The following is a 12,347-nucleotide window of genomic DNA, read 5'->3' on the forward strand; positions in this document are numbered from 1 at the left end:
TCCAAAGGGAGTTGTATAGGTGTTTTTCTGAGTCAGGGTAGGTTAGGGTCCATAAGTACAAGTCCAGGAGGCTGGGGCCCACTATCCGGACGGGACCACTTTCCGGACATGCCTTTGGCTCTATTACATCGGATAGTGGAGGGATTGCTGTATGAACACATCCTGTTTTCATGGTAAAAAGTGGTCCTCTTCCTCTCATCATTACTCATTAATGCAATGACCTAGAGACCTGTGGATAATTTCATTCACAAGAAGAAGAATTGTTGAATAATATGGTCTTTCATTCATTTCCCTAAATGCTATTCTGAGATATCAAGGTTAGAAGAAAAGCCTTTTTTTTTTTTTTTTTTCCGTACTGAGGTGAGGCACAAGCAGATTTTAGTCCGACATCCATGGGTTAAACCTACACCATATCCCCGGTGAACCCATACCAAACTGACCAATTTAAAATTTATCAGTTCTTACTTAAAGTATCCCAATCATAACTCTAGTCACGACAGTACTGTGCACTGAAGACAGTTAAGTATTAATATTCCTATTTGAATATAAAAATGTACTGTCCTTAAATGAACACATTTCATGGCTTTCAATTAATCTGAAACTACTGTGTTTGCACTGTAAATCAATATGCCTCAAGATCCATAAAGAGTGGCCTCAACCTGAAAAGAAAAATCTATCAGAGGTAAACAACTTGGGAATGGGAAAAGGTCACTTCTGGAAATTATTGTTGACAACAGAGAAGTATTTACTTACTTCCATCCCATGGTGTATTTTCATTTTCTCCTTGCTACCACAAAGCAACTTTACTAAACTTAAAACAAATCTGTAGTACTGACGGAGTTTTATGAGGGTTATATCTAACTCCCTTAATTTAAAACATCTCCAAAGCTGAAATGATTCATCTGGAAGTAGAAACAAAACAAGACACCAACTCCTCATTACAAGATGGTGATGAAGTCCAAAATACCACAACTTATTCCCTACAACTGGTATTGTATTGTAAACTGGGGGAAACTGGCAAATCAGCTTTTTACAATCTTATGGAAAATACTACACAAATTTCCTGTAAATTACTGTTAATAGAAAAAAGAAAATAAATAGGGTAACATATAACAAGAACTTTCTGTATATAATTTATCACTGGATGAAAGTGTTTAACCAAGTCAGACCATTTATTTTGCTAATTACATTCTTGCCATCTCCTAATAATTTTACGAAGCATAAGATACTTCTTTGGAAACATGGGTTTTGATACAGCCTTACTCAAATCACTTCAACATGAGAGGCCTTCCCTAAGTTGAGTAACGCAATCTGACAGAAGCAACAATATCCAAAATGGATGCCATCTTAATGCAAGTGTTTAAACCCAATACTCACATTGGCTAAAGAGGCTCCTCAGCACCTTTTCCTTACTGGTATATGTCTGTATTTGGTATGTAAATACATTCTTGTATGCTATTTTTGTAATACAGTATGTGCTGATATCATCATCATCATCATCCTATGTTGCCCCATGAGAGGTGTAGGAGCCTGGGGCTTGGCAAGTTGGTCCTGGCATTTAAGGTGAAAGTGACCAGCCTCCTTCATCCCTGAGTGGCATTATGTGAGCAATACACTCCAATCACCCCCTGGATATAACTTGCACAGGCTCAACCTGATTGGAGCGCCTTTATTACCCACTAAATCACCAGGCACCATAATCTGGTTATATGTTACCACCCAGCATAGTAAATAGGTTTCTGGCATGCAGCAAACCATTTGGCTTGTCACTCAGTGTAGAGTTGCCCATAGGCAAAAGGAAGAGGAAAGACTGATGGAAAATGTTGATAAAATGGATAAATAAACATCATAAAAGAGAAAAATAAGCTGCAATGTAAAAAATAAATTGCTAAAGAGATGCCACAAAGCCTCCTAGGCCATTGAGAATACAATCTCAACTCACCCCAGCTGGACAGGTCCTTTTCCCTCCTCAGCAGGCAGCAGGTTCTGAGTGATGCTGCTGTTGGGCTCGGAATCACGCTGTTCCAGGGGCAGGGAAGAATGGGTCTCTTGCTGATTATTGGGGCAAAGGTGGGGCAGAGTGGGGAAGGGGAGGAGCCAAAGATTGGGCAGAGTGGGGTAGGGAAGGGGTCAAAGACAGGGCAGAGTGGGGTAGGGGAGAGCCAAAGATGGGGCAGAGTGGTGTAAGGGAGGGGACAAAGAAACGGTAGAGTGGGTCAGGGGAGAGCCAAGGGAGAGGCAGAGTGGGATAGGGGTAGGGCAAGGATGGGGCAGAATGTAGCACACAATAGGTGTGAAAATAATGGGAAGATATTGAAAACAACAGGAAAAGTGAAAATAGGAGAAATAGGATGAATGGCAGGAAATTGAAACAATGAGAAGTTTGAGGAGATAATACCATGTGAGAGAAGCAGCAATGGCAAGAGTGTGATAAAAACATACATAATAATTGAGGGAGAGTGCAATAAACACCAGAAGGAGGAGAGTATAAGGAATATGCACAAATGAAAAAAAAAGAAAAAGCATCATGAATAAAAATGCAAAAATAAAAGGTAATTAGAAAAAAATTGATAACAGCAAACAAAGGAAGAAGCAGGAAGGAAAGGATTGGGAAGGTGGCAAAAAGCAGAACCCGTACACATAGAGGCACAGGAGCATAACACATCAACATCATGCCCAGGTACAGTATTGCAAAGATGCAAGTATATTCCACATATTTTTTCACAGATATTGCCACATTTCAACAATTTTTAAAAATACAACACAGTAACACGAAACATTGATTATCAGTAGGCATATTTGCATTTACACATTCATCAGCATCATACACAAATTCATTTATGTATATATACACAAGTTAAAAATACAATAAAGTACAGTAATACATTTTTTAAAAGTTAAATACACATGTACACAGTACAAACACAAAATACATGTACAGTATTGTCACAAAGTTAATTTTCAGTGTTAACATAGTTAGGCAGTCATATTAAGATTACATATTTACACAAAGATGTCATTAAGAACAGCAGGTGGTGTGATGTGAGTGACCGCCACACACGTGTGATGATTGCCGGAGGAAGGGGAGAGAATAAGAGAACCATTAGTCATACACAGAAGCACTCCACCTGAAATCTGTTACATTATTAGAATTATGAACTTAGTTATCAACCCTTTCTTCCTTCAATGCAAGGACAGTCCATTATATCGTACTCCAGCACCACCAGCATCCTAATAGTTGTAATATTTGCTGACGCAGTATATGCTTATTCCACTTTCGATAATCAATCCCTTTATTTTGAAGAAAAATAATAATTACACATAGGGTATAACTACTTTATACAATTTTATTTAACTCTGTTAATCAATCCCTTTATTTTGAAGAAAACTAATAATTACGCATAGAGTGTAAGTACTGTATACCATATTATTTAACTCTGTGAATCAGACTTCCACTGAGCAAGCACAGTCTTCTCAAAAATTTTACATACATAATTTTTATAGATAGATAGATAGATAGATAAAGAGATATGGAAAAATATAGAATGACAGATAGATATAGACTGACAGACAGATATAACATACACAATGGTTCCCCACTATTTGCAGGAGTGAGAGAACAGATCCCCGTGTAAAGTGAATCTCTGCAAATATACAAAACCCCACAAATGGCCCCTAGAGCCCTAATTTAACTACATAATGGATTAAAAAGCATTTGCAGTACCCTACAACATCATCAGATGTCAGAATCTACTAGTTTAAAGTGTATATTGAGATGATTTACAAAAACCAAATATTTACAGGTGGTCATGAAAATAAATAGCAGTTGCATATGTGCTGTATTTGCCATCATCCCTTGCTGTGCCCCATAAGATCAGTGGATATTAAATTCTACTTATTACCCATGAATAACCACAATATTAAGTAACAATCAAACTACAGTATATACTTTAGTCCAACAGACATACTCATATACTGTATTAAGTAACAAATACGTGACATTTGTCACAAATAATTGTTGTTTACATATTGGGAGGGGCAGGAATCTGATGCAGACAGAGCTACAGCAATATCAAGTGTTTTTGACCATCAGAGTTCGATACAGTGAATTCAGCCAACTATATTCTGGGTGATATTCAGCTGTTTGATTATTTTCAGTGTAATTTACTGTACTTTCTTATATTAATATCTGCTCTTCCCAGGATAATATATGCAGCTTTGCTATGGTAATTATTATGGGTTCAAGGATGATTGAATCAAAATAGGCAAAAAACCTGACACCTTGAAATACCCTACTTACAGTATGACACCATGCTTAGTTGCATAGGTTAATCATATCATTTATGTGGGTTCAAACTGCCAAGACAATGAGCCAAATTTCCTAGGCCAGACTACACTAAGGATGAATATTGTGGCCAGATTCAACTAAGGATAACTACTGTATCAGTAAATAAACATTGGAGCTCCTACTCTCTCAAAGTACTGCTGCATGATGCTGTTCTTTTTGTGCACAAACTTGCTAACCAGCCTTTACTACAACAACAATGCACAGGGTTCTTGATTTCTATTATACTGTTAAATTTTTCAAATATTTACCTAGCCTTAAACTGAATGGATGCACTGTCATATCCTTCTGGGATGCTTCCCACCCATTAAGGGAGGATACCCAGCCCTGCAAAAATCTGAATCATACTCTCTCAGAATCCATCATGAAAAACTATAAAAGGCAATGATGACAATGCAAATGGTGGGGGTGCACTGTGTGTGTGTGTGTGTGTGTGTGTGTGTGTGTGTGTGTAAGAAAATATACCAAAGGCTATGAATGTACACAACCTGACTTCTAGAAAAAGATGAAAATCTATCTATCTATCTATCTATCTATGGCTGGACGCCATAATTCCATGAAGGGTTGCCATTTGTCTCTGAGTTAGTGGTTTTAAGGGGAGGGGCACTAACCCTCCGCCAACCCATTTGTTGACACGTAGGGAACAAGATGAAAATGAAAGGCTAAATAAAGATTTACATACTGTTGTAGCAATTACTTTATATCACACCTATATTAAGTCGGCTCATCTCACACTGAGAACAAAAGTCAGCATTCTTCAGTTACTCAAAAATTCATATACAGGTATCTATTGTACCCAAATTAGTATTAACACATAACAAACATATCTGTGGAATTCAATAAAACAATATAAATATTGTATATCTACTGTACTTAAATTAGTATTAACACATAACAAACATGTTTGCTCAAAACAAGAAAACAATATAAAGACTTGTGCTAGAAATTATGCACAGTTAAGGGGTTCTCTGAATGCACAAATTATTTATTGTAACTGATACATAATAATGACAATATGATTCCTCAGAGGACACCCACTATTGTAATAGGATTGCGTGGTGGCACTGTAGTGACAATTAAGTACTCATAGGTTGGATCATGCTCAAGCCAATTGGTAATTCCAAACCATTTAAGCCTAGTAATGAAATACTGTAAGGTAATGTTTAAACAAAGAGATTATGGTAAAGAATAATGTACCCATATATAGAGCTAGAACATCCTGCAACCTAAAAACTTCTGCAGTTACAAGCAGTATGTCATCAGCTTATGAAACTAGCAGTGACAGTTATATTTACAGTGTGAGACTTCACTGAAAATCTTTCCAATATTAGGGATATATACATATTTAAATGATCCTCATTAACCCATAGAGAGAGAGAGAGAGAGAGAGAGAGAAAAAAAAAAAGAGGATTATTGGCAATATGCAGGAATATCAGAAATTAGTAATCCATGCACCAACAACAAGTTCAGTGTGAAACAGTAATATAAAATAGCACACAAATCTGGAAATGCAAAATCATGACAAAAGTCTTGTATTAACACCAAACTGTATCATCTGGTATTAAACAATGAGCAATGGCTTGAGTGATGATACCAGCTCAACTTTTTGACACAGCAAAGTGAACTCTCAATTATCCGGCTAAATTCAGAAAGAGTGAATAATGATGAGATGAAGTTTGGGTTTATGCCAGGTAAAAAGAGACCAATGACGCATTATTCGTTGTTTGACAGCTTCAGGAAAATGTACAGGAAAGAAGAGGGAATTTACTTTGTTTTTGCTGATTTGGAGTCCTTTGACAGTGTCCCTAGAGAGGTGGTGAAGTAGGCAAAAAGATAGCTTGGGATTGAGGCGTGGCTGGTTAGGGTGGTTATGGCCATGTATGTGGGTGCTCGCACCCAGGTAAGGGTGAATGAAGATTTGCGTTATGAGTTTTCCGTGAATGTTGGTGTGCATCAGGGGTCAGTTTTGAGCCCCTTGCTGTTTATCATGGTACCTGAAGCCCTCTCATGTGACTTCAGAAATGGACTCCCGTGGGAGATGTTGTATGCTTTTGATTTGGTGTTGACTGCAGAGTGAAAGTGAGGCAGAGGAAAGATTTAGGAAGTAGAGAGATGGTGTGGGGCACAAGGGTTTAGGAGTAAATGCAGATAAAACAGATGTGATGGTATCTAGGGCTATTGGCAGTACTGTCAAAGAAGAGGGAGAGTGGCTGTATACAACTTGCCACATGGGTTTAGGAAGTAATTCCATCTTGTACAGTGTCTGTGATAAGTGGGTGCATAAGAGATGTAGTGGTATTAGGGGTAGACTGCAAGATAATGCTGATTTCATGTGTGCGGTGTGTCGGGGAGAGCAGTTGGAGACTGTCAGGCATGAAAGGATTGAACTTGCTGGTGAATCTTTTGAATGTGTGGGAGAGTTCTGTTACATGGCAGACATGTTATGTGGTGGAGGTGGGGCTGGAGCTAGCTCTGTAGTTAGAGTGAGGAATGGCTGAAAGAAGTTCAGAGAGCTGTTGTCTCTCCTGACACTGAGAGGGCTCTCCCTCTGTGCTAAGGGATCTTTGTATGCAGCATGTGTTAGAAGTGTAATGCTGTATGGTAGTGAGACTTGGGTAGTAAAGGAAGAGGATATTCGCAGGCTCAAATGTACAGAAATGACAATGATTAGTTGGACGTGCAGTGCATCCCTGAGTGTGAGGCTGAGGCAGGGGGGAGGGGGGGGCCCTAGGTTTACAATGGAAGAGTTGAGGGGTAGTATGGAACTGGTGTTGGTGCTGTGATGAGAAGAGGTAGATTGAGATGGTTTGGGTATGAGGAGTCGGAAGTGAGAAGTGTTAATGTTAGGGGTGACGTTTCAAGAGGTAGACTGAAAAAGACCTAGGATGAGGTCATTGAGTGTGACCTCAGGGATAAGGGACTGGACAGGGATGCTGCCAGAGATCAAGCAGAATGGAATGCCACCATTAGGTGACCAAGGCCAACACACACAAGCATGTTGGAGCCTTTGAAAATGAACAAACGAATTCAGCCAACCCCAATGCTGGATACTGCAGAATGCCAGATATTGCATAGTACCCCACCACTGGCTCAACATTCGACATCAAGCCTGATAATATGTTGCTATCTGTCTCGACCCTCTATCCCAAAAACTTTCCCATGCGTACAGGACAAAAATTAAGCATGAAAAACAATACAGTATTAATACAGTACAGTAGTACAGTACATTGGGTGCTCCCCTAATGTTGGCATCAATGGAGGGTAGAGTTGTACATCATGCAGTACAGTACAGTGCACTTAATCAATGCAGAGTAGAGTTGTACATCATGCAGTACAGTACAGTGCACTTAATCAATGGAGAGTAGAGTTGTACACCATGCAGTACAGTACAGTGCACTTAATCCCACGTGGTCTTGTGGCAGTAATTATGTGTACAGTAATTTCAGAATCACAATAGAGAACTAGGATACAAAGCAACTGGAAGCCACAATCTTTGCAACAACGATAAGCAGGGCATGGGAGTCCACAGAGTAAGCCACAGTACTAGGGTTTTCCCGCCACATGGTCACAATAGCCGAGCGCATAGATATGTCTTCACTGTATGAGATCCACGGGAGAGAATGAGAAAGAGACGTTTAGCTCGACGCGCCAGGTGGGCTGCTCCCACAATGCACTCTGACTGGCTGGTGCATTGTGGGCATTCTGATTGGCTAGCGCGATGCGTGGTTCTCCTGGATGCCAGTTGGCTACTTTGTCTGTGCCGTATGATACGCCTCAAATGCCGGATATTGCATAGATCCACTGCTTGCTTCCCATTGCAGAGCCGGATATTGCCAAATTCCGATGGATATTACTTTAATAGGGCCGAGCAAAAAGTGCCAGATATTGTAATGACGGATAATTGAGAGTTTACTGTACACTATTGAATTCTGCTATATTTGAAAGTCCTAAAAGACATTAAAATATAAAAATTCTATTGCTTTTTCTAATAATCTGCAACACATGCACACCAAAATAAAAGTGATTTAAACACTCACAAAGTACTATAAAAGACTGATGATCCTGTACAGAATGAGTATAGTACAATATCAGGCTTAACAAAAGGCTCAGTGAGTGTATCAATTTATAACCAAGCCCATCATCACCATGCACATCAGGCTAACTGTAGCAGCACAGGTGTTAGTCTATCAGATGATGTTATCATTTCAGTACAGGCATACCACCGAAATTCCAGCATCAGATGGTCCAGCACCTCTTTTATCCTAACAGAATTACAGGAGGGTACCTGAATTTCTGCACCTGCCAGACTAGTTTACCAAATGGCCACAAATCGTATTGAGTGAACAGCATGTTCACTTGAACTGCTTACACTGCTTGTCTTGGTGGTGATCTCTGTTTTGCATCTGATTCTTAGCTTACTTGGTTCACCTTTAACCCTAGATATGACTGAAAAAAGATGCAAGTGTCGGTGTTGGTGTTTGAGTAAAGAGCAATTAACTTCAATACAGTCAAACCTCCTTGATCTGTGGTTAACTGGTCTGCCAAACTACTGCAAAGACGAAAACCCTCAAAACCCAAATAACACTATACCGGTACTGTATATGGGAATAAGTTGGTTCAGTGCCAACAAGTTTACAATCACTTTTTTGCCTAGTAAGAATAATCTGGCCTTTTGTTTCTCAAAAGCGCCAGTTCTTCCTTTTGGGAATTCACTAGCGCTCGACACACATACATTATTTTTACAATTACAAGAATTGTGACATTTCTTGTATATAATACAAGCTACATCATATATACATGAAAGTGGCAATAATTAAACCCTATAATCATCCGTCATAGTACCTCTCTCCAGGTCATAGCATTTTGAAAAAATAAAGGCTTTCAGCTGTCTCTTAAGGGATTCAACAGTACAGAGTTGTCTTATGGACAATGGCAATCTGTTATATAATCTAGGGGCTCTATATGCAAAAGAATGATCAGAGAAAGATGACTGGTGAATGGCTCCTGGCTCATCAAGACGCAAGGAAACATCTTCACTGCGTAACATCACACCCGGGCGTGTCGATGGGAGTTTTAACAATTCAGCAAGATACTTCGGTTCACCAAACTTAAGAACCTTGAATGTAATAAGACACAGTTTAAACTCAATTCTAGCCTTTACTGGTAACCAATGCAACTCAATCAGAAACGGGGTAGTTGAGGTTCTCGGGGGGAGACCAAAGATAAGCCGTGCCGCCCTGTTCAACACAGACTGAACTTTTCTTAGTACATTATTTGGAAGACCAACCTACAGTGAATTACAATAATCAACACGAGACAAGACCACTGCATGGACCAATGTTAAGAGGCACCGTCTATTCAGGAATTTTCTCACAGAGTACAGATTTCTGATACACAAGTTACACCCTCTTACAACCTGATTAATATGTTCTTTGTAATTTAACTTAGAATTAAAATAAACACCCAGATTTCGAACAGAACTGACTGGATGCAGCTGTGAAACGCCAATGTTCAAAGCCAGGGCATTGTCAGTGTAATCACCCCTTCTGTTTCCTCTGATGATGATGATCTCAGTTTTACCATCATTCAGCTTCAAGTTTCCTCTTAGCCATCCAAATCTTAATATCAGACATTAGAGATTCAAACTTTGTCTTAGTATCGTTGATATCTGACATCTTAACGTAGAGCTGGGTGTCATCAGAATAAAAATGATAGGACACATCATGAGCACCAAGTAGAGACGATAAACTACTTGTGTAGATAGTAAATAGAATTGGACCCAAAACTGATCCTTGAGGGACTCCAAATAGAAGAGGAGCAGAATCAGAGCTAACGTAATCAACAACCACTCTCTGAGATCTGTCCGACAGATACGACTTAAGGAGCAAAAGGGCACTATCACGAACGCCATAAAAATACAGATCATCCAACAATAGTTTATGATCTAATGTATCAAAAGCTGCAGACAGATCCAACAGAACTAGGAGAGAGGACATCCCACTACAAGTGTTTGCCACCAAGTCACTCTGAATCCTTGTTAGTGCAGTTTCAGTTGAATGGTATTTAATGTATGCTGATTGAACAACAGGAACAACTCTGTTGTGTTCCAGTAGTGGTAAGAGTTGATCGAGTATGGCCCGCTCAATATTCTTGGATAAAAAAAGACAGGTTAGAGACAGGACGATAATTTGTCATGCTCTCGACATCAAGGCCAGGTTTCTTAATTAGGGGCCTAAGCAAAGCACGTTTCTCAGACTGCACAAAATTACTTTCTAAGAAGCATCTATTTATTATGTTGCAGATAAAGTCTGCAGCGTGCACATACACATCAGGCAGTTGTAACATGTTACACGGATCGAGTGAGCAAAATGTTTTATTAAGTTCTCTGATGTAACATTTGACTTTGTTTACATCCAGCGGATGAAATGCTGAAAGCAAATGATCCCTGGTGCACCGTGGCTGGAAGTCAACTGAGTATGCTTCACTAGGAGAACTGCTGTCTAAATCACTTCTTATGCGAAATATCTTACTTGTAAAAAATGAAGCAAAATCAGAAGTCAATTGGGCATCAGATACAGAAGTTGGTTTAACAATTACATTCCTCCGACCAACCAAATTGTTCACAACTGCAGACAGATTTTTTTTTATCACCACCACATGAATCAACTTTATTATCTGAATATTAACCCATAAAAAGTCTGGAGGGACTGGATCAACAATGCTTACACTGATTTTGCTACTCTCAATTGTGAACCAGATGACCGTTGTCTCTCGTATTTCTCTGAACTGACTCTGTGAGCCAGCATTGTAATCAATGCATTTTGTGAATACAAAATTCTGTTCTTGTGAGTACAACACTTCTCATATCATTTTTCTTTCTTTTAGTTAGGTTTACTCTTCAATACTAAATCACCACTTCGGTTTAATCTAAATTACTATGACAGTCAAATCAAAAGCTAATTTCCATTACTGGTGCTGTACTTTGTGGTAGGTGGGGGCACTCACATCCACTCACTCGATGTAGTGCTGTTCTCGGGTGTCTGCCCTTTCCTCTCCTCCATCCTTCTTTCCTTCCATCCTCTTTTGTCTTTCTTTCCTTCATTCTTTCCTTGTCCTTCTGCCTATGGGTAACATTACAGTCCCTCTTCTGTCTTTCTTTCCTTGATTCTTTCCTGTTCTTTCTGCCTGTGGGTGACTCTACACTGACTGACAAGCCAAATGGTTTCCAGTACACCAGGAAACCATTTACTACACTGGGTGGTAACCATATAACCAAATTTTGGCGCCTGGTGGTTTAGTGGGTAATTATTGCGCTCCAATCGGATTGAGCCGGTGAAGATTTATATCCAAGGGGTGGTTGGGGTTGACTGCTCATGCAATGCCACTCAGGGATGAGTGAGGCTGGTCACTCTCATCTTAAATGTCGGGACCAATTGCCTAGCCCCGGGCTCCTACGCTCCTCATGGGGCAATGTAGGATTAGATGATGGATGGATGGATGGATACTGTACTGTACTGTATCTACTCAAGCACTTTATAAGTGAGTGTACAGTGCATATAGTGTTATTACATTTGTGTTATTACATTGCACAGTTGTTTGTGTGGGGAAGCCAGTTGCTGCGAGGCATGACGTTCCTATATCAACTAATACGTAGCTGCCCAGTGACCTAACGCACTGGCCACCCATATTTTAAAGTATACAGTGACTCACCCATCTAGTCAGAATAGTGTAGCTATCTGAGGGAATTAATGCAGAAAAAAAAAATTATTGTGCTAAAAACAATAAAGCACTTTAGTTGTTTTTTATGGTGTTAAATGCACCACCAGATGTTGAAAATGTTTACAGTTGTCAAAGATGTAATATATTTTTTTCTGTTTTAGCACTTTCACTGCAAAGGAGGACCACAGTATTTCTACACCTCCTTTTGATTTTCCTCAGTTTTTCTTGTAACTTATCCACAATTGATGCAATTTTACTCACAGTATTGAAGGAAATGCATTTT

General features: G+C 39.4%; 1 protein-coding gene across 1 annotated transcript in view; it reads right to left on the bottom strand.

The window, feature by feature from the left end:
- LOC145409643 (V-type proton ATPase 116 kDa subunit a 1-like) overlaps nt 1–12,347 on the bottom strand; it is a 103,707-nt gene that overhangs the window by 74,015 nt on the left and 17,345 nt on the right. Inside the window, exon 4 of the mRNA XM_080279994.1 lies at nt 1,943–2,052. Coding sequence (XP_080136120.1) covers nt 1,943–2,052 — 110 coding nt within the window. The remainder of the gene's footprint in view (nt 1–1,942; nt 2,053–12,347) is intronic.

The sequence above is a fragment of the Coenobita brevimanus genome, chromosome 82 (assembly GCF_032717465.1).
Source record: "Coenobita brevimanus isolate Jiangsu-jjx chromosome 82, ASM3271746v2, whole genome shotgun sequence".
NCBI lineage: Eukaryota > Metazoa > Arthropoda > Malacostraca > Decapoda > Coenobitidae > Coenobita > Coenobita brevimanus.